This window comes from Hypanus sabinus, chromosome 23 (assembly GCF_030144855.1).
Source record: "Hypanus sabinus isolate sHypSab1 chromosome 23, sHypSab1.hap1, whole genome shotgun sequence".
NCBI lineage: Eukaryota > Metazoa > Chordata > Chondrichthyes > Myliobatiformes > Dasyatidae > Hypanus > Hypanus sabinus.
In genome coordinates, this window is record NC_082728.1 from 14,566,242 (window position 1) to 14,590,662 (window position 24,421).

At 38.7% G+C, this 24,421-nt stretch overlaps 1 protein-coding gene across 1 annotated transcript in view; it reads right to left on the bottom strand.

The window, feature by feature from the left end:
* The window catches only part of LOC132380342 (dynein axonemal heavy chain 17-like), a 247,591-nt gene that overhangs the window by 1,837 nt on the left and 221,333 nt on the right, over window positions 1-24,421 (bottom strand). Inside the window, 10 exon segments of the mRNA XM_059949089.1 lie at window positions 760-903; window positions 1,887-2,147; window positions 3,918-4,100; window positions 5,430-5,609; window positions 14,120-14,311; window positions 15,025-15,252; window positions 15,727-15,893; window positions 18,486-18,634; window positions 19,984-20,177; window positions 24,281-24,403. Of these exon segments, the coding sequence (XP_059805072.1) occupies window positions 760-903; window positions 1,887-2,147; window positions 3,918-4,100; window positions 5,430-5,609; window positions 14,120-14,311; window positions 15,025-15,252; window positions 15,727-15,893; window positions 18,486-18,634; window positions 19,984-20,177; window positions 24,281-24,403 (1,821 nt within the window).

Sequence of the window (24,421 nt, forward strand, 5' to 3'; positions counted from 1 at the left end):
CAACCTAGTGAATCTACGCTGCACCCTCAATTGCCAGAATGTCCTTCCTTAAACCTGGAGACCAAAACTGTACACAATATTCCAGGTGTGGTCTCACCAGGGCCCTGTACAAATGCAAAAGAACATCCTTGCTCTTGTATTCAATTCCCCTTGTAACAAAGGCCAACATTCCATTTGCCCTCTTCACTGCCTGTTGCACTTGCTCATTCACCTTCATTGACTGGTGAACTAGGACTCCTAGGTCTCTTTGCATTTCTCCCTTTCCTAACTCGACACCGTTCAGACAATACTCTGCCCTCTTGTTCCTGCTTCCAAAGTGGATAACTTCACATTTATTCACATTGAATGACATCTGCCCACTCACTCAGCCTATCCAAGTCTCCCTGTATTCTCCTAACGTCCTCTTCGCATGTCACACTGCCACCCAGTTTAGTATCGTCAGCAAACTTGCTGATATAGTTTTCAATGCCCTCATCTAAATCATTGACATAAATCGTAAAGAGCTGTGGTCCCAATACAGAGCCCTGTGGTACCCCACTAGTCACCTCCAGCCAGTCTGAGAAACACCCATTCACTGCTACCCTTTGCTTTCTATCTGCCTATCTACCTTAGCAGTATCTGTTTTTAAAAGCACTGGTGTTGCATCTAGTGTAGGAATGGTGTTAATGAAGGAAACAGTCAAGCACTGGATATTATCTGTCCTTTTGTTCTTTATCATTAATACTTTTCAATCAGGTAATCATTAACTTATTGTCTCACCCTGATACGAAGAAGGAGATCAGTAAACCATACAGCCAAGTTCAAAAGCGATGGGTATGCAAGCTTTGCCCATGTATCTGGGACCATGTCAAAGAATAAGGAATTTGAAATATTTTCCATATCAGCTGTGATAGTCAGTTCACCCTGAAAAACACAGATGGAAAAATGTGTTGTTTTAATAACTGAAATTCAAGTTTGTGGTATTTCCTAATCTATGTATTTATTTATATATTAAAGAAAACTTTAATAAGTGAACTCTGGTCTATGGTGCATCAAATTAAAATAAGACTTCACTTGGGCTAATGACAAACTATGACCTACAACCCTGTCTTGACCCAACAGTTATGCTATTTATTTTCCCAAATCATGACCTCTAGAATCATCTGCAGAATTAGACAATCATTATAGTAGAGAAATTCTTGTTATTCTCAATTTATAAACCTTCTTTTATTCATTCTTGATTTAATTATGATCTGTCTAAATGGCCTGCAAAACAAAAGCTTTTCACTGTATCTCAGTACATGTGACAATAAAACCAATACCTGTAACAGCACAATTCTTTGAAGAAGATAAGGCAGCAGAAATTGCTGCTTGGCTGTAATTTTAAGCCTAGAGTATTATTTGACTGTCATTATAGTTGTCCAAGCAATAGGTGTTTGAGTATTTAAAGACCTAATTCTCACAGGAACCAATGGTGGGCAGATGTATCTTCACTTTGAAACTTCAAAATTAAGGATAGTAATAGGTATTTAATAATTATGGATGAAAACAATCTTTTGATCCATTTCAGACTATTAAACTATATTATTGATACTAGAATATAAACCAATGGTTTACTTACTTCGTGTACTCCTCCACATTGGAAATAAGACCCAGGTCATACAGCTCCTTAAACACATACTGCCATTTAGTAAGTTAATGGTTTTACTAGCTTAATCATCTCAAACTGATATCATAGTCCTGAACAGCTGCCAGCAGAAAGAAAATCTATTCATCTCAGATCCATCAACTAAATAAGGGGAATTTCATTTTCAGCATTTATAGAAAAATAAAGATAAGCTGGGATCTTGGTCACATTGAAATATCGCAAAGAAAAAACAAAATCAATTATTTAAAATATGACAAACCTTAAGACCAAGATTTAGTTCTTTCAAAGATCGTTTCAGCTCTGCAGTCAGTATATTTGTTCTTTCACATTCCTGGAAGGCCACAACAACATAAGGAGTCCTATCTTGCACTTTACCCATGATCTCGTGCATGTTAAAAGCCTCTGGCAGTTTTTCCAGGATATCTTCCAGAATTCCCTTAACCTGCATATCAATAGTATCAAATCAAAACTATTAGATTTACAACCAGTGTGATTCAGAAGGGGCTGGATGACAGTGGGTCTGTGACTTCTGCACATTGAGTGTAAGGCCCATCTTCTCAGTGAGTCAACGTGGCTAGGAGCTCAGACTCTGAAAATGTGCAAAATCGGACTTCATCTACAAACTGTAGCTCAACAACTGACATTTGGGCAAGCTTCTCATTAATTAATTTCAGCAGACGCAATCTTAATCGCTCTTCACAGGGCCTTAGACCACCTAGACAATATAAACACTTATACCAGGATGCTGTTCATCGACTACAGTTCAGTATTTAACACCATCTTTCCCACAATCCTGACCTATAAAGTTACAGAACCTGGGCCTCTGTATCTCCCATTGCTGGAAGACCACAATCTATGCAGATTGGTGATAATACCTCCTCGCTGACATTCAACACTGGCGCACCTCGGGTGTGTGCTTTGCCCACTCCTCTACTCTCTCTATACCCATGACTGTGTGGGTTGGCATAGCTCAAATACCATTTATAAATTTGCTGACGATACAACCATTGTTGGTAGAATCTCAGATGGAGACGAGAGGGTGTACAAGAGCAAGATATACCAACTAGTGGAGTGGTGTTGCAGCAACAGCCTTGCACTCAACATCAGTAAGACAACAGAACTGATTGCGGACTTCCAGAAGGGTAAGACAAAGGAACACATACCAATCCTCATGGGATCAGAAGTGGAGAGAGTGAGCAATTTCAAGTTCCTGGGTTTCAAGATCTCTGAGAACCTAACCTGGTCCCAACATATTGATGCAACTATAAAGAAGGCAAGACAGCAACTATACTACATTAGGAGTTTGAAGAGATTTTGTATGTAAACAAAAATACTCAAAAACTTCTACTGATGTATGGTGGAGAGTATTCTGATAGGCTGCATCACTGTTCGATGGGGTGGGGGGGTCCTACTGCACAGGACCGAAAGAAGCTGCAGAGGGTCTTAAATTTAGTTGGCTCCATCTTGGTTACTTGCCTACAAAGTACCCAGGACATCTTCAAGGAGCGATGTCTCAGAAAGGCAGCATTCACTATTAAGGACACCCAGTACCCAGGGCATGCCCTTTTCTCGCTGTTGCCTTTGGGTAGGAGGTACAGAAGCTTGAAGGTGCACACTCAGTGATTCAGGAACAGCTTCTTCCCCTCTGCCATCCGATTCCTAAATGGACAGTGAACCCATGAACACTACCTCACTTTTTAAATATACTATTTCTGTTTTTGCACCATTTTTAATCTATTCAATAAACATTTACTGTAATTGGTTTACTTATTTATTTATTTTTACTTTTTTTTCCCCTCTATATTATGTTTTGCATTGAACTGCTGCTGCTGCTAAGTTGACAAATTTCACAACACTGCTGGTGATTATAAACCTGAATCTGATTCTGAATTCTAAAGGTTAACTCCTGCATGATGTTTATTGCACGAGGTACAAGATTGTGGCAAGAAAGATTCAGATAAATGTTTAGTCAATGATGTATTCTTTGTTTAACAGTCATGGAGTCATACACCATTGAAACAGGCCTTTCAGATCAACATGTATGTACTCAGTATATTATCCCATGGACACTGATTTGATATTAATTTTACTATTTCTTCTCTATTTACATTAAACTATTTGCTGGGGTAACTGGATTTTTCTCAATTTTCAATTGATCTTGTAATATAGCATACAACTTTAGTTGAAAGACAATTTTGGAAATGGTTAATCATTAATATTTTTAAACATAGTATCTATGTTTTAAGAAATACTGTATTTGTAATTAATGTTTGCTTAAAAATCTGTATACCTTTTCTTCCCTCGTTACTCCAGTGCTGCTGTCACCAGCTGATTCCTTAGGTTGTAACTCAAGAACAGTGCGAAACAACTTTTCAGAGATCACTGTTAGGAATCCTATTTCTGCATTTGGATGTAAACCGTACAAGTATGGACTCTCAGGAGGCAATACCTCATCCACGTAGTCATGATAGCCCTTATGTGAAACAAAGAGAAATTCTTGTTTTTTCAAAACCATGTACACATTAAATTAGAGGCTGTTAAAATATTATATATCTTAGCCAGGTACCTGTCCATTTTCAATTTTAATGAAGATGGTGCAAGGGGAAGACATGATATCTACCCTCAGAAGGTGATAATTATTGAAACTTACGTGACTTCAGTTAACACACTCATTTTTTTAATTACTACTGGACTTCAGGAAAACCCAGTTAGTAAAAAAAGTGCCAGAAAGTGTTGATGCATGAGATAAATGCCTTTAGAACCAGAAGAAGTAGGTTTGCTTCTGCCTAACCTAAAAACCCTAACATCTTCAGAACTGTCCAAAAGCTTCTACAATTTCCTCTGAACTTCATATTCTTAACTCCTCTTTATCAGTCTCCAACTCTAATCCTGACTATGCTCGCTGCCCACTGACATTTTCTCAATTTCTACATCTAAGTCTTTACCATTCCTCTGCTACCATCACCATAGTTTTCTTAACCACATTCTACTCAAAATGGCAGTGGAAAAAAATCAATAGGAGTTTGGTTGGATACACTTACGGTGTTGACCAAAAACAGCTATTAACTGACAACTTCAGGCTCAATGGTATAGCTTGTTTTGGCCAGTTGGAAAGATTCCATCTGAGACTTGGTCAACTTAGCACGAAGAAAATAGAACTGGGATTTAGGATGTTGAGCTTGAAACTTGCACAGACCTGAATGCTATTTCTAGTGTTCATGAATGGGTGATAACCAACTCAAAATGACTGGGGAAGGAGGCTCATGACCCACTCCAATCTATACTCTTCTTGTTGATAGTCTGAGATTTTTTCACATTTCTTTGTGCATTCTTAATATGATTTTACACCATGTCATAGAAAAGCAATGTTACAATAAAGTGTAACATTATCTTGATAATTGACAATAAATCTTTTTAAAAAATCTTACTTTTTTTTTAAAAACTTTTTTTATTGCATTTTTAAATGATTACAAAGTATGAAAAAACAATGTATATAACCCTTACCCCCTCCCTTTAACCCCTCCCCCCTAACTACCCTATAGAAAAAAAGAAAGAAAGAAAGAATGCCTGGTTGTTGGAAGATCTCCACATGCTCCATGGAATTCGTAACAACTTTAATATGTATATTTATTTCTTTCCCCTAATAACCAATTGTTTCATCTTCAGAGCATCTATATATTTAATCCTGTCTTTTGTAAATAAGGGCTCCAAATTTTCAGAAATGTTTCGTATTTATCTCTTAAATTATAAGTAATTTTTTCTAATGGAATACAACCATAGATTTCTTTCTTCCAAATCTTACTTTGTAATCAGTATTAGGTGGGATAGGAAAACCAGGTGCAAGCAAAAGGTCTCCATCCAGCATTTCATTTCTTATGAATTCCTCCAGATAGGTACGGCAGAGTTTACGATCCCAGTCATCGGTGATGTGGCCTCCATACATTATTTCACCAAAGAGATACCGTAAGTCATCCCAGGGTACCTATTTAACAGAATATACTGTAATAAAAACAATCTAGATGGATAAGCTTAAGTTTTATTTCCCTCAAAGTATATGAAAGGATAATACTGAATAGGATTTGAATAGGATTTCATCAGGCTTATTTCTTCAATAGGTCAAAACTGAATCAAATGATATATACTTTTCAATTTTCAAAATCATGTAGCTTCTGCCATCACATAGACATTCTAGCAAGAAGTAAAACTAAATGGGCTATAAATTATATCTAAAAATATTTAATTGTCAAATGTGTTTTTAATGGTCCATGATTTGTCCTATTGACAATATTTCCAATAAAACACCTGTAGTCATAGAAACGTAGAAAACGTACAGCACAATACGGGCCCATTGGCCCACAATGCAGTGCCAAACATGTCCTTACCTTAGAAATTACCTAGTCTTTTCCATAGCTATTTTTCTAAGCTCCATGTACCTATCCAGGAGTCTCTTAAAAGACCCTATCGTATCCACCTCCACCACCGTTGCCGGCAGCCCATTCCACGCACCCGCCCCTCTCTGTATAAAAAAAAAACTTACCCCTGACATTCTCTCTGTACCCACTTCCAAGCACCTTAAAAATGCCCTCTCGTAATAGCCATTTCAGCCCTGGGAAAAAGCTTTTGACTATCCACATGATCAATGCCTCTCATCATCTTGCACACCTCGCTTAGGTCACCTCTCATCCTCTGTTGCTCCAAGGAGAAAAGGCCAAGTTCACTCAACCTATTCTCATAAGGCATGCTCCCCAATTCAGGCAACATCTTTGTAAATCTCCTCTGCACCCTTTCTATGGTTTCTATGTCCTTCCTGTAGTGAGGTAACCAGAATTGAGTATATAGAGCATAGAATAGTACAGCATATTACAGGCCCTTCAGCCCACAATGTTGCGCCAACCCTCAAACCCTGCCTCCCATATAACCCCCCACCTTAAATTCCTCCATATACCTGTCCAGTAGTCTCTTAAACTTCACTAGTGTATCTGCCTCCACCACTGACTCAGGCAGTGCATTCCATGCACCAACCACTCTCTGAGTGAAAAACCTTCCTCTAATATCCCCCTTGAACTTCCCTCCCCTTACCTTAAAGCCATGATCTCTTGTACTGAGCATTGGCTGTCCACTCTATCTATTCCTCTTAATATCTTGTACACCTCTATCATGTCTCCTCTCATCCTCCTTCTCTCCAAAGAGTAAAGCCCTAGCTCCCTTATTCTCTGATCATAATCCATACTCTCTAGACCAGGCAGCATCCTGGTCAGTCTCCTCTGTACCCTTTCCAATGCTTCCACATCCTTCCTATAGTGAGGTGACCAGAATTGGACACAGTACTCTTAAGTGTGGCCTAACCAGAGTTTTATAGAGCTGCATCATTACATCGCGTCTCTTAAACTCTATCCCTCGACTTATGAAAGTTAACACCCCATAAGCTTTCTTAACTACCCTATCTACCTGTGAGGCAACTTTCAGGGATCTGTGGACATGTACCCCCAGATCCCTCTGCTCCTCCACACTACCAAGTATCCTGCCATTTACTTTGTACTCTGCCTTGGAGTTTGTCCTTCCAAAGTGTACCACCTCACACTTCTCCATGTTGAACTCCATCTGCCACTTCTCAGCCCACTTCTGCATCCTATCAATGTCTCTGCAATCTTCGACAATCCTCTACACTATTTACAACATCACTAACCTTGTGTCATCTGCAAACTTGCCAACCCACCCTTTTACCCCGATATCCAGGTCGTTAATAAAAATCACAAAAAGTAGAGGTCCCAGAACAGATCCTTGTGGGACACCACCAGTCACAACCCTCCAATCTGAATGTACTCCCTCCACCACAACCCTCTGCCTTCTGCAGGCAAGCCAATTCTGAATCCACCTGGCCAAACTTCCCTGGATCCCATGCCTTTTGACTTTCTGAATAAGCCTACCATGTGGAACCTTGTCAAATGCCTTACTAAAATCCATGTAGATCACATCCACTGCAATACCTTCATCTATATGCCTGGTCACCTTCTCAAAGAACTCTATCAGGCTTGTTAGACACGATCTGCCCTTCACAAAGCCATACTGACTGTCCCTGATCAGGCCATGATTCTCTAAATGTCCATAGATCCTATCTCTAAGAATCTTTTCCAACAGCTTTCCCACCACAGACATAAGGCTCACTGGTCTACAATTACCCGGACTATCCCTACTACCTTTTTTGAACAAGGGGACAACATTCACCTCCCTCCAATCTTCCCCGTACCATTCCCATGGACAACGAGGACATAAAGATCCTAGCCAGAGGCTCGGCAATCTCTTCCCTTGCCTAATGGAGCAGCCTGGGGAATATTCCATCAGGCCCCAGGGGCTTATCCGTCCTAATGTATTTTAACAACTTCAACTCCTCCTCTCCATTAATATCAACATGCTCCAGAACATCAACCTCATTCATATTGTCCTCACCGTCATCAAGTTCCCTCTCATTGGTAAATACCAAAGAGAAGTATTCATTGAGGACCTCACTCACTTCCACAGACTCCAGGCACATCTTCCCACTTTTATCTCTAATCGGTCCTACCTTCACTCCTGTCATCCTTTTGTTCTTCACATAATTGAAGAATGCCGTGGGGTTTTCCTTTACCCTACTCGCCAAGGCCTTCTCATGCCCCCTTCTTGCTCTTCTCAGCCCCTTCTTAAGCTCCTTTCTTGCTACCCTATATTCCTCAATAGACCCATCTGATCCTTGCTTCCTAAACCTCATGTATGCTACCTTTTTCCACCTGACTAGATTTTTCACCTCGCTTGTCACCCATGGTACCTTCACCCTACCATGCTTTATCTTCCTCACTGGAAAAATTTATCCCTAACATCCTGCAAGAGATCCTTAAACATCAACCACATGTCCATAGTACATTTCCCTGCAAAAACATCATCCCAATTCACACCCGCAAGTTAGCCTCATAGCCCCATTGCCTCATAATTTGCCCTTCCCCAATTAAAATTTTTCCTGTCCTTTCTGATTCTATCCTTTTCCATGATAATGCTGAAGGCCAGGGAGCGGTGATCACTGTCCCCCAGATGCTCACCCACTGACAGATTTGTGACCTGACCCAGTTCATTACCTAATACTAGATCTAGTATGGCATTCCCCCTAGTCGGCCTGTCAACATACTGTGACAGGAATCTATTCTGGACACACTTAACAAACTATGCCTCATTTAAACCCTTGGAACTAATCAGGTGCCAATCGATATTAGGGAGGTTAAAGTCACACATGACCTTGTTATTTTTGCACCTTTCCAAAATCTGCCTCCCAATCTGCTCCTCGGTATCTTTGCTGCTACCAGGGGGCCTATAGAATACCCCCAGTAGAGTAACTGTTCCCTTCCTGTTCCTGACTTCCACCCATACTGACTCAAAAGAGGACCCTGCTACATTTCCCACCCTTTCTGCAGCTGTAATAGTATCCCTGACCAGTAATGCCACCCCTCCTCCCCCTTTTCCCCCCTATCTATCCCTTTTAAAGCACTGAAATCCAGGAATATTGAGAATTCATTCCTGCCCTGGTACCAGCCAAGTCTCTGTAATGGCCACTACATTATAATTCCATGTATGTATCCAAGCTCTCAGTTCATCACCTTTATCCCTGATGCTTCTTGCATTGAAGTACACACACTTTAGCCCTTTTACCTTACTACCTTTACACCCTTTATTCTGCTTCTCTTTCCTCAAAACCTCTCAATATGTTAGATCTGGTTTTACTCCATGCACTTCTTTCACTGCTCTATCGCTTCAGGTTCCATCCCCCTTGCAAATTAGTTTAAACCCTCCCGAGTAGTCATTTTAAAACACTGAATTCTTTCATTTTTGTAATCAAGGCTTAAAGGATGGGTTGCACTTGAATCCCAGGGGGACCAATATCCTGACAGGGAGGTTTGCTCAGGCTACTGGAGAGAGTTTAAACTAGAATTGTTGGGTGGGGGGGGGGGGACTGAACTGAAGAGACTGGGGAAGACGCGGTTGGCTCACTAATAGAGAAAGCTTGGAGACTTTGTGAGGGAGGATAGGCAGGTGATAGAGAAGAGACACGCCCAGATGGACAGTTTGAGATGTGCCTATTTTAACACAAGGAATATTGTGAACAAAGCGGATGAGCTTAGAGCGTGGATCAGTACTTGGAGCTATGATGTTGTGGCCATTACAGAGTCTTGGACGGCTCAGGGACAGGAATGGTTACTTCAAGTGCTGGGTTTTAGATGTTTCAGAAAAGACAGGGAGGGAGGCAAAGGAGTTGGGGGCATGGCACTGTTGATCAGAGATAGTGTCACGGCTGCAGAAAAGGTACACATCATGCAGAGATTGTCTACCGAGTCTCTGTGGGTGGAGGTTAGGAACAGGAACGTGTCAATAACTTTACTGGGTGCTTTTTATAGGCCACCCAATAGTAACAGGGATATCAGGGAGCAGATAGGGAATCTGATCCTGGAAATGTGTAAAACTAACAGAGTTGTTGTGAAGGCAGATTTTAATTTCCCAAATATCAATTGGCATCTCCCTAGAGCAAGGGGTTTAGATGGGGTGGAGTTTGTTAGGTGTGTTCAGGAAGGCTTCCTGACACAATATGTAGATAAGTCTACAAGAGGAGAGACTGTACTTGATTTGGTATTGGGAAATGAACCTGGTCAGGTGTCAGATCTCTCAGTGGGACAGCATTTTGGAGATAGTGATCACAATTGTATCTCCTTTAAAATAGCACTGGAGAGAGACAGGAACAGACAAATTAGAAAAGCGTTTAATTGGAGTAAGGGGAATTATGAGTTTATCAGGCAGGAAATTGGAAGCTTAATTTGGGAACAGATGTTCTCAGGGAAAAGTACAGAAGAAATGTGGCAAATGTTCAGGGAATATTTGTGTGGAGTTCTGCATAGGTACGTTCCAATGAGACAGGGAAGTTATGGTAAGGTACAGGAACTGTGGTGTACAAAGGCTGTAATAAATCTAGTCAAGAAGAAAAGAAAAGCTTACAAAAAGTTCAGAGAGCTAGGTAATGTTAGAGATCTAGTAGATTATAAGGCTAACTGAAAGGAGCTTAAAAAGGAAATTGGAAGAGCCAGAAGGGGCCATGAGAAGTTGGTGGGCAGGATTAAGGAAAACCCCAAGGCATTCTACAAGTATGTTAAGGGCAAGAGGATAAGATGTGAAAGAATAGGACCTATCAAGTGTGACAGTGGGAAAGTGTGTATGGAACCAGAGGAAATAGCAGAGATACTAAATGAATACTTTATTTTAGTATTCACTATGGAAAAGGATCTTAGTGATTGTAGTGATGACTTGCAGCAGACTAAAAAGCTTGACCATGTAGATATTAAGAAAGAGGATGTGCTGGAGCCTTTGGAAAGCATCAAGTCGGATAAGTCACTGAGACTGGATGAGATGTACCCGAGGCTACTGTGGGAGGCGAGGGAGGAGATTGCTGAGCCTCTGGCGATGATAGTTGAATCACCAATGGGGACGGGAGAGATTCTGGAGGATTGGAGGGTTGCGGATGTTGTTTCTTTATTCAAGAAAGGGCGTAGAGATAGCCCAGGAAATTATAGGCTAATGAGTCTTACTTCAATGGTTGGTAAGTTTATGGAGAAGATCCTGAGAGGCAGGATTTATGAACATTTGGAGAGATATAATATTAGGAATAGTCAGCATGGCTTTGTCAAGGGCAGGTCATGCCTTCTGAGCCTGATTGAATTTTTTGAGGATGTGACTAAACACATCAATGAAAGAAGAGCAGTAGATGTAGTGTATATGAATTTCAGCAAGGTATTTGATAAGATACCCCATACAAGGCTTATTGAGAAAATGAGGAGGAGTGGGATCCAAGGGAACATTGCTTTGTGTATCCGGAACTGGTTGTCCACAGAAGGCAAAGAGTGGTTGTAGATGGGTCATATTCTGCATGGAGGCTGGTGACCAGTGGTGTGCCTCAGGGATTTGTTCTGAGTCCCCTACTCTTCATGATTTTTATAAATGACCTGGATGAGGAAGTGGAGGGATGGGTTAGTAAGCTTGCTGATGACACAAAGGTTGGAGATGTTGTGGATAGTGTGGAGGGCTGTCAGAGGTTACAATGGGACATTGGTAGGATGCAAAACTGGGCTGAGAGTTCAACCCAGATAAGTGTGAAGTGGTTCATTTTGGTAGTCAAATATGATGGCAGAATATAGTATACATGGTAAGACTCTTGGCAGTGTGGAGGATCAGAGGGATCTTGAGATCTGAGTCCATAGGACGCTCAAAGCAGCTGCGCAGGTTGACTCTGTTAAGAAGGCATATGGTGTATTGACCTTCATTAATGGTGGAATTTAATTTAGGAGCTGAGAGGTAACGTTGCAGCTATACAGGACCCTGGTCAGACCCCACTTGGAGTACTGTGCTCAGTTCTGCTCGCCTCACTACTGGAAGGATGTGGAAACCATAGAAAGGGCGCAGAGGAGATTTACAAGGATGTTGCCTGGATTGGGGAGCATGCCTTATGAAAACAGGTTGAGTAAACTCGGCCTTTTCTCCTTGGAGCGACGGAGGATGAGGGGTGACCTGATAGAGGTCCTGATGAGAGGCATTGAAGCATAGGTACAGAGGAGATGTCAGGCGTAAGATTTTTACTCAGAGAGTGGTGAATGCATGGAATGGGCTGCGGCAACAGTGATGGAGGCAGATATGATAGGGTCTTTTAAGAGACTTTTCTAAGACTTCTAAGAGATGGAGCTTAGAAAAATAGAGCTATTTCGATGTTTCTATGTAAATCTGACCCAGATTTGACACAGCTTTGATGGTGACAGGCAAAGTTTATTTTGTTCAGCCTGAATATCTTTCCAATGAACAAGAAATTCAGTTCCGGTAGCAATTTCATTTATAAGTGAAGATTCTGATCATTAAATTTGACTTCCATCTAATTTTGGAATGCTTGTGTTTGTTGTGACTAAGGGCAAGACCTTTTGTTGGGGAGGTTTCAAATGAACAAGAGGTAAATTTTCTATGGAAGCAATCTGAGAAGACTGTTCCAACCCTGTGAGATATAATGCACCTTATTACATGATAAATTAGGGTATTATCGTGCCTCCTAAGACAGATGAAGAAATAGAGGACCAAGTCTAGTCTACTGTGCATGGGCATTTAATGCTATTGGGTTATCTAGCTGTGCTAAGTGATTTCTTTGAACTTTTCCATTGGACACTGTCCACAAAAGGTATTAGAAACCTTCACTGAATCTTGGAAATTTCAGAAAATTAAAACCACTGTACCAACTACTATTAACCACTTTTTTTTCAGACCTCAGGATGAAAACCACAATTCCTCCAGCCTTTCAATTCCTGATTTACAGATGTTTGTGCAATGTTAGTAATATCTTCTATAGGAAAACTCTTGCAAGCTTTCAGTTAAATTTATCCACAATTTCATTTGACATTATTAATTTTCTGGACTCACTTTCTCATAAGATAAATACATATATTGTTTGCTATTGTCTTAATCACTGATGAAAATACTACTTTTATATTTATGGACTACTGTATTTGTTTTGTACTTCAAGTTCCCCTTATTAATCTTTGTATTCATTCTTATGCTCATCTTTTGATATGCTACATACCTTTGTGCGATTGTATGCTTTTGCTTCAAGTTTGATAATACCTTTAACATTTTTTGAAATAATCACATAGTTGATCATATCCCTTCTAAGTTTTTTTTTCTCACTGAAATTTACATAATTTTGGCATTCTTAAGGATCCTCTTAAATGATTGCCATCAGCAGATCTCTTTAAATAAATTTGTAGTTCACTTTAACTAGCTCTGCTCTCACTCTCAAAACACAGTGTAAAATTTAGCCATTTTGTGATCACAGTAACCAAGGAGCATCTTTATTGCGAAAGGACCAGGGGAGGGGACTCCTTCAATAATCTTGCTGTATAGCCTTCTCTCTGGTTGGTTCCACAATATGCTGTTCAAATATAACTATCCTGAAATCACACTACAAATTACTCATCTTGACTTTTCTAGCCCGACTGATTTTCGAGTCTAAATACAAATTCATTAAAATTCCCCATGATTTTCACTGTACATTTCTGACAAACTCCCATCGGTTTTCCTTAAAACTTCATTCTATTGTGTAGGTATCATTAGGAGTCCTGAACATAATTCCCACAAGTGACTTCTTGATTATTGTTTCTTACTTCCACCCAAACCACTTCTACTGTTTAATATATAGAACTAAGGGGGCTCTAAGTTCTTCATTCATTAACAGAGCCCTTTCTCCATCATTTCCTTCATGATCTTTCTTAATAAGATGCATCCATCAATATTCAGGTCCCACTACTTACACATATGACAAAAAAAAACTACTCCTGCGATTAACATTTGCCTATTTAATCAAAGAAAATTTCCAGAATGTTATTTTTAAAAGAGACAAAAATTTAAACTCAGAAAACTATTAATATGTAAACTATTGTTTGCGAACTTTACCTTTGGATTAGCTTCTAAGTAGTTGAATAGTACATAAACAGAAATTGTAAGATCCCCATTGTTAAAAGGATAGGATCTATTCCATCCTTGTGCTCCAAATTTACGTCTCTCAGCAACCACAGCATGAAAATAACAAAGTGCAAAAAGGATGCACTTAAATTCAGATTCTTTGGAGCACATCTCCAAGGTGTCCTACATTAATATGGAAGTAAAATTAATAAATATAAGCACAACTAAATTAATATCATGAATGAGTAAAATATTGTCAAGTGCAACAAATTAAGATTATATTTTGCTTCAATTTTCTAACAAAATGCAAAATAAATGATTATACAGATAAATTAATTTACTTCACAGAAATTTTTTGTATTTCATAAGTTCAGCCAAAACGTGCAATTTATATCGATGGTTTACCACCATAAAGAATTGTTGAGGAAATGGAAATTCGTTGTTCTTTTGATCTAAGTAACTTTCTACATATGATTTATGGCTTGTAATAAATAGGACCACAGGAATTTTGTTCCTATTTGACTGATTAATACTGACCAAGCCTCTCATGATTCAGTAAGGTGGTTCACCATTATCTCTCTCGGTGTTTAGAAAAGGGCAATTAATTTGCCAGCCTTAAAACAGCATGCATTTTGCTCGAATACGAAGTAAAAATAATGAAATAATAGAATTTAATCATTAACATTTTTAAGAAAAAGGTTAAATTTACAAGCAGTTATTTAAGCACTGTAGTCTTTATACATAATCATTTTACTGACATTTTATTTATATCTTAGCATTAAATTTTAATATATTGGTATAACTAAATAAAGAACAGAGAAATATTAATATTTGCATTAAAATTATCCATTAAGTATATCACAGTTAAACTGAAATATATTCCCATTTTGTTTTACCTGATTAAACAAATCCAGTGCTTTATGCAGGTTAGCATACATGCCAGTTGGGGGTTCATTAGTGATTTTAATGGAATTTTCCAGTAATCCCTGGGGAATATTATGTCCCTCAGGACTCGCAGCTGGCTCAGCCGTCATAAAAACACGATAATCTGCATGGCTACCTGTACTATATTGTTCCACTTTCTTATCCAATGTACTCAGCCATTTAGCTACCAGATGAATGTTCTAGAAGAGATTTTTTATAAATGCACAACAATTATATATAACAATGTAGAAATTAAGTATATAAGGAACAATTCAAGAAATAATATAATTGATATACATCATTCTAAATACATTCAGTAGTATTTGGGCAAGTAACACTGACAAAAATATTTTCCAACACTTTGGCAATCATGGCTACCAGAAAATTGGACAACTGAAATAATTTTCATAAAACCACTGAACAAAGAACAATAAGGCATGGAGTTCAGCAGTTATTGTCCTCACAAAATCAAAAGGTTGAAAAACTAGATTGGCTCATGAAGTGATTCTGGGTGTATTGGGGGTGTTGCTAGAATAGGCAATGGAATACGGATAGGCGGATGAACAGATGGCCTCAGAACTTAGCCAATAGTGGCCTGCATTTAAACTGCTTTTTGTTCTACGTTAATATAAAATTATAAATTGGTTTTTGGTCTCTAATGATAATTATTTTACATTAGGCTATAATATTTAAACAGTTAACTATGTCAGTACCTGTAAAATAACCCAGTGTCCATGTGCAGCTGCCACATTCAAAGCTTCTTCTGCTACTATCTCTTGACCTTGCCCCAGTGATACATTATGGAATTTGCCATTGTCAATGGTAAAGCCCAATTTTTTGCCTATGTAGAGTAAAAAGTAACAAATTATACTGTCAATGTACAAGACAATATAACATCACAATAGTGTACAATTTAGAATTAAGCTTGAAGGAGGAAGAAGATACAATATCTTAAATTAACACTAAAGAAGTTTGTATGTGTACGGGAAAACAAAAACAAAACTAAATGTGGGTTCAAAATATAAGAGAAATTATAAATTATGTAGTCTGAACAAATACCTTCACTTCTGAGGATGCAGCAGAAATAGATGGGAAGCAAGCATCTAATGACAAAAGGTTTCTAGTCATTACTGTTAATAAAGGGAAAGTACTCAGGAAAGAATGGACAAAAAACGGAAAACTTCTCAAGATCTGATCATGTATGCCCTACAGGCAGAGTTGTTGCAGAAAAGGCTTAAGTATTAATGATATGAGAAAGTCTGCAGATGCTGGAAATCCAAAGTAATTCTCACAAAGTGCTGGAGGAACTCAGCATGTGGAAAAGAGTAAATAGTTGATGCTTCAGGCCAAGACTCTTCTTCTGTCATGAAGAAGGGTCTCAGCCAAACTGTCGACTGTTTATTCATTTCCATCAATTTTGCCTGACTTGCTGAGTTCCACCAGTATTTTATGTGTACAGTATTGATATGCATTAATGAATATTTTCCAAAATATACTTGATTTAGAACAGTCTCGGAAGATTTTGGAAAACAAAAACACTATTTAAGAAACAATAAATAGAAAAAAATATAAATATGGATTTGATATCCATTGTTGGCAAAATGATGACAATGAATTTTCTTCCTTAAGGTCAGGCAATAACATTTTCTAAGACCCAGCAGAGTTCTTTGAAACAGATGAAGGGGGAAATCTTGTTTGAAAAAGCTCACACTGATTTTTGATGATATAACTTCTAAAGAGAGAACTAGTGAATATAGTATAGCAGGGTTTCAAAGGTCATTTGATAAGATACCACAAAGTTTATTATATCATGGATTCAGAGGTAGGTAGCCTATTAGAAACTGTAGAGGACAGCTTGAGAACAGAAAGTAGATCCAAGTGAGTCATTCTGAAGCTGGAGTCTGTTAGTGAGATACCACACCAATCAGAAATTTTTGGTCAGCTATTCACAATTTACATTAATGACTGATTTAAAAACAGAGCATAATATACCCAAGTTTGTTAATAATACAAAGCTAAGAGCAAAACTGAACTGTGAATACAAAGGAATACAGACAGGTTACTAAACAGTGAGTATCTGGTAAGCTCTGATACACAAAAGAATTGTGATGTTAGTTCAAGAGAAGCAGAAAGTAAGCATCCAAGAACAGCAAGTAATTGTAATCCCAAAGGACAAATCGTACATTACCCTTTATTACAAAGAATTTGAATACATTGAGATTCTGCTGGAATTGCTTGGTTGTACCACTGCATGCATCTTTTTATCTAAAGTTGATACATTTGTCTTGGAGTCAGTGCAGCCAATATTCACTGGATTGTTTCTTGCAATTACATGGTTGCCTTACTGAGTAAGACTAGAGTACTCTTTATAGACTTTAGAAGAATGAGATATGATCTCAAGAGTTACGAGATTCTGATAAACCTAGAAACAAAAGATACTGAGAAATTGTTTCTTCTAGCTTGCAAATCTAGAACGAGGAAACATTATGGCAGGGTTAGGGTTAAGTCCTAGCTAAATACTGACAGAGTACTTCCATTCTGCAGAAGTTTGTATATAAATCTTTGGTATTTTCTTCTTTAGGCAGCTATGAACTGTTAAGTGTATGAGGGAAAGAATGAGATAGAGAGTCTCTCAGTATCTTTCATGTCAGGCTTTGTTAGAATATTGTTAATTATGGAATCATCTCTTTCACAAGGAAGCTACTGGGACAGTAAGGCTTGAGTTATAAGCAGAGGCTGTACAGGCTGGGAGCTTTTTTCACTTGCATATAAAAGGCTGCGGGGATAACCTTATAGAGATACATAAAATCACAAGGATCTTAGATACAGTGGATCCTGTGGTAAAGGAGTCTGAAACTAAGTCACAGACTTAAGGTGAGAGGAGAAAGGTACAGAAGGAGATTGAGGGTGGTGGGTACTGTATACAGAACAAGCTGTAGAAGCGAATTCAAGCACAATGTTTAAAAGATATTTAGACAGGGTTTAGAAGACTTTGGGATAAATGCAGTCAAATGGGATTAGTTCAGAATAGACATATTGGCCAGTATGGGTGGGTTGCGTCAATTGAACTACTTCTGCACTATATTCCTAAGGGGAGAAGGCATATTGTAGCTGACTGGGAAAATGGATCAGCCATGATGAAATGGTGAACCAGACTATAGCCTAATTCTGCTCCTATATCTTGTGGTCTTACAACACGATGGCTCTGAATATTTCCCCATTATGGCAAGGCATCTGTTCAACATACTCAATTTAAGTTGCTAACCAAATTTGCACCATTACAGAGATGCCCTAATGAAAATGGCATAATTTAAATAAGGCCTATGAATTGACTTTGTATATTGATTCAGTGTTAAGTGTTAATTACTATCTAAACTGAGTATTGCATCTTTCTATAAACACATGAATTAATTGCCCAATTCTGTCCACCTACCGAGTGCTTCTACATCCTTTAGTGGATCAACTCCCGGTGAGAGAATAAAGAATATTGGAGTGGAAGGACTACTTTCTTCATATGATTTTCCAAATTCCATACTCCGACCCTCCACATATTTAGCTCCAAACTTTTCTTCCACATAGCCACTATAAAATTTTAAATAACATTTATGATTAAGAACTTGAAAATTTCAATTGTTCTAATTTCAAGACAGAAATGGATAGTTTTGTGTTGGGTGAGATTATCAAAGAAAATTAAATGATCTGTTTGGATTATGGATCAAGCTAATTGCGTTGAATAATCTACTGCTACCTCAATGTTCCTATGTTGATTTATTCTAACATTGAAGAAATTAGGAAGGCTGGTAAAGCATTAATAACATGAGAGAAATTAAGCTGATTAGAGATAACCAAATTAACTTCTTAAAAGTAACTTAAGGAAAAATATCTATGGATATAGTTTAAATGGACTACCATAAAATATTTAATAAGTTTCTGCATTATAGTCTTAAGTAGATTATAAACTTAAGTTGTGAAGGTGACTAAGGTGGTGCTCAATACACATAAAATGGTGGAGGAACTGTCCTGATGAAAGGTTCTCATCATACATCCTGATAAGGATCTTGGCCCAAAATGTCAACTGTTCATTTCCCTCTGTAGATGCTGCCTGACCCACTGAGTTCTTCCAGCATTTTGTGCATGTTGCCCCAGATTTCAGTATCTGCAGTCTCCCGTATCTCTCCAATGTGTTGATCAGATGTGAAGCAAGTATGGTTTCCCTGGTCTACTTTTCCACACGCTAAAGCCAATTACCCATTAGGTTTGTGGCAAATGCCATCAATTGTTTTTATTTTTTGCATGAGAGATTCAAATTGTTGTGCATAGAAATACATTAAACTAATGAAGCTGTGTCCCATTCAAGATTAACACAAAAGACTCTGTGCAACCAGAAACCATATTGATAGCTGGAAATGATTGAAGGATATCATGGAAATTGATTATACTGCATTCACTGAAACAACCCCAATACATATTTTAATGTTAATGACATAAAATTAATTTAAACTTTTTTTGCATTAAAATTATCAACAAGATATTTTGCAGAATAAAATTGAAAATATTGTTGATAAAGACCTATAAGATTTCTTCAATACAGTGATGGAGGCAAAAGTAGCTGCTGAGAACCACAAAGGCTCTATGCAACACTTGAGGTAGTTTGAAGGAAAGTATTACTGTCTGCTATTTCCACTTCTCTGAACTTACTCTTACTGGACTTTAGAAAACTGAGAGCTTTTGTCCTTCAGCATGTAGGTGAGGCAGGACCTTTAAGCTCCTTCCAGTTTCTGAAAAGTTTCTCTGTCCTGACGTGAGTAATAATTGAGAGCGTAGTCAACCAGACTTAGACAATAATATATTTTCCCAAATCTTCCTCTGCTAGCATGATCATTAATTTTCTGAAATATGCAATTATATACAGGTAGATTATTTCACTATACCTAACAGCGTATGTCATTCGATCAGGCCTCATACACCGCATCATGCACAATTTCTCCATTGCCCCTTTATTTTTCCATTCTTGTGGCAATTTTTCCTTCTCTGGAGCTTCTGACTCCACAATTTTTTTCCAGCGATTGGCTGAACCTGCTATATCACTGTCCAGATTTTTAAACTGTTCCATTTCTGCCAAGACCTTCAAAATAAAACTCATAGCATTATATATATATGAAGTAACATCCAACTAAAACACATGTGGATGACATATGTAAATATGGAAGAAATCAGATGGCTTCCTTCCTCAATTCTGTTTCACATTTGCCATGCAACTACCAGCCACTACCCCCTTTCCTGCTCAGCAGGAGATTATAAGAAGAGGACACAGATAAAGTTATAACCTATTTTCCTAACTCCCCCTTTTGTTCACTTGCCTAGGGATTGCCATTCAAAGTCCAGTGAAACAGTGGTGAGGACCTTTGAGATGAAGGGAGAGTGTTTGATTTACTCTTCTGCCAGTTTGAACACAAATATCCATTATGGTCTGCATCATATCCTCTAATCATGAGTGAACTGCCTTGTCATATACTTCTGTCCTTCAAATGCTTACTTGCCTTTTCAAGTGCACAGCAGTAGACACTTCACAAACTAAATGGATTTTCCTGGGAGGATTAGCAGGATTTTGGTGAAAGGAGAAGAGTCGAATGCCCGTTATAAAGATATAAACATAGCCCATGAAAACTGACTGGGATCTATTTTTAAACTCATAGATGACAAGGTTTCCCATAATTTTGAGATTTCTAATTCATTCCAGAAATCTTTCATTAGGGTAAAAATGCTTTAATGTGGTCATCTGCAAAACTAATCTTAAAGGCTGAAGAATCAGAATGATAAAAGTGATGAGAAAAAGGATTCATTCTTACAACTAGATAGATGGATTTTACAGTGCATTACCTTTAGTGATTTTGCTTTCCTTAACTGTTCTTTGGAACAAAATGTTTAATTTTTCGTCTTGTATATGAAAAGCTATTTACAAAATGCACTGAAGAAATGCCCAGCTTATTTAAGCAAAATCAATTTTGTGCTATCCTCAGTTGCACTGCTAGAATTGGGTGCTCTACCGAAACAAATCAGGACTCAGAGAATCTTAGAAACTAGAGCTTCAGCTCACCACATCCATGCTTAGTTTTTTTGTTTGTTTATCTACACTAACTCCATTTGCCTGCATTAAGTCCATGTCTTGCCTATTTAAGTGCCTCTTAAACATAGTTCAATGCTCGAAATAAATTTATTATCAAAATACATGTATGTCACTATATACAAGCCTGAGATTCATTTTCTTGCGGGCAATCACAGTAAATACAAGAAGTACAATAGAATCAGAAAAGGCCGCACCCAACAAGATGGACAACAACCATTGTGCAAAAAAAACACAACAAACTGTGAAAATACAGAGAGAGAGAAAAAAAGAAAAAAAAAGAATGAATGTCAATTAATTGAGAAATAAATATCGAGAAAATGGGTTGAAAAGTCCTTGAAAGTGAGTCAATAGGTTCTGGGAACAGTTCAGTAATGGGGAGAGTGTTGAGTGACGCTATGCCCACTGGTTCAAGAGCCTGATGATTGAGAGATAAAAACTGCTCCTGAATCTGGTGGTGCATGTCTTGAGGCTCTTGTACCTTCTTCCTGATGGCAGCAGTGAAAAAAGAGCATGGCTTGGATGGAGAGGGTCCTGATGATGGATGCTGCTTTCCTACAACATGTGCTCAGTAGAGGGCAATACCCATTATGGACTAGGCCATTTCCACAAAAAGTAGGGTTTTCCATACAGGATCATTAGTGTTCGAATATTAAGCCTTGATGTAACCAGTCAATACACTCTCCACCACACATCTATAGAAGTTTGTTAAAGTTTTAGATGTCATGCCGAATCTTCACAAACTTCTAAGGAAAGGCAAGGCACTGATGCAACATCAATAACTCAAGGAGATGGGAGGCAAACCATAGGCTTTTATTAGCAGCAAAATGGAGCACAGCATCTCGGAGACTGAGGGAAGAGCAGTGCCTCCAGTCGGCTTTATACAGGGGTCTGTGGGAGGAGCCACAGCAGCAGTCAGCAGGGGGGTGTATCCAGACAGGTATATGAAGTTCACCACAGGCACCATCGTGCTTTCTTCATTACGGCACTTAGATGCTGGAATGAATTTCAGATCCTCTGAAATGATAACACTGAGGAATTTAAAGTTACTGGTTCATGGACCTCTGGTCTCCTCCTCCTAAAGTCAATAATCATCTTCTTGATCTTGCTGACATTGAGTGAGAGGTGGTTGTTGTGGCACCACTCAGTAAAATTTTCAATCTCCCTCCTATATGCTGATTCGTCACCACTATTGATTTGACCAATGACAGTAGTGTCATCAGAAAACTTAAATATGTCATTGACGCTGTGTTTAACCTGACAGTCATAAACAGCCTTGTGGGGCACCTGAAGTTTACAAGTGAGGGAATTGAGGATCCCGTTGCAGAAGGAGGTGTTGAGGCCTAGAACTGAAGCTTATTGATCAGTTTTGAGGGGAAATTAGTACTAAATGTCAAGCTGTAGTCAATGAATAGCAACCTACACGTTTGTAATTAATGCACCTTTGCTGTCCAGATGTTACATCTTTGAGTGAAGAGTCAATGAAATGGCACCTGCTGTTGATCTGCTGTGACCGTAGGCATTCTGGAGTGATCCAAGTCCAAGGTGGTAGTACTGAAGAAGCAGGGATGCTACAGAAGGACTTAGACGGATTAAGAGAATGGGCAAAGAAGTGGCAGATGGAAAACAGTGTCGGGAAGCATATGGTAATGGACTATGATAGAAGAAACAAAAGCATAAACTATTTTCTAAACAGGTAGAAAATTCAAAAACCTGTGATGCAAAGGGACTTGTGCAGGATTACCTAATGATTAACTTGCAGGCAAATACAATGTTAGCATTCATTTCAAGAGGACTAGAATATAAAAGCAAAGATGTAATGCTGAGACACTGGTGAGGCCACACTTGGAGTAATGTGAACAATTTTGGGCCCCTTATCTAAGAAAAGATATGCTGTCATTGGAGTGGATTCAAAGAAGGTTCATGAGAATGATTCTGGGAATGAAAGGGTTATTCTATGAGGTGTGTTTGATGGCTCTGGGTCTATATCTGTTGAAATTTAGAAGAATGGGGGGGGAATATCATTGAAACCTATTGATTGTTGTAAGGCCGAGATACAGTGGATGTGGCAAGGATGTTTCCTACAGTGGTGCAATCTAGGATCAGAGAGGCTTCTCAAAATAGAGGGACATTCAGTTAGAATAGAGATGAAGAGGAATTACTTTAGCCAAACGGCGGTGACTCTATGGAATTCATTGCACAGGTGACTCGGGAGGTCAGGTATTTGGGTGTACTTAAAGTGGAGGTGGATAGGTTCGTGATTAGTTAAGGTATATAGGTTACAGGGAGAAGGCAGAAGAACATGGTTGAGAGGGAAAATAGATGAACCATGATGAAATAGTGGAGCAACTTGATGGAATGAATGCCTTATGCTGCTCTTACCTCTTACAGTATTATGGTCTTGTCTGCTCAAAAAAACCCATTCAAACCAGTGAAACAGAATCTCCATGCTCAGAACCATATTGACCACCCGAGTAGCCTCTACCATTCATAAAATACGTAAATCGTATCCCCAAGGATTTTTCATACCCCTGGTGTCATGTTCACCACCTTGTAGCTCTCTAGATTATCTCTGAAGCCCTTCTTAAATATTAACTGTCTAGATTTCTGGCACCACATTTGTGGCTTGCAAAAATGCAGAAATCTCCATCAGACCCCAGCTGTCTCCTCCCTTGCTTCCTATGCGTACCTGTATAGATCTCACCCGGCCCTAGAGATTTATCACCTCCAATGCATCCATGATAGTTAACCCCTAAACAACTACAGAAGGCTGGTGAGTTGTGAGATCAAAGGATTTCAACACAAGATGAAGGAAAGACGATACCTTTCCCAGTTAAGGATTGGGTGCAACCTAGACAGTAGCCTGCAGATGCCAGATTCTCATGCAATTGTTGCCCTCATCTATGTTTGTGGTACAGTGGATATGTAAAGTGCTTTGGAAGTAGCTCAGTTAAGTAATTCCAATACATATAACTGGGTATTATTATCCAATTTAGAAAAACCGTATCAATAAAGTGTCGCTGCTTTACTGTCGACACACTCACACACGTATTACATTTGTCACCACATTAGAAATAAACACAATTTTATATGTAAACACCTACCAAGATGCCACCCCATCCTTGATTTGAAAGAAAGTCAACAGGACTTGTAACTCCAGCCTTAAACGGGAATCGCAGCAAAAAGTCAAGGTGAAGTGGGTTTATTTCCTTTTTCATTAAAAAAACCTATTCAAGCACAATATT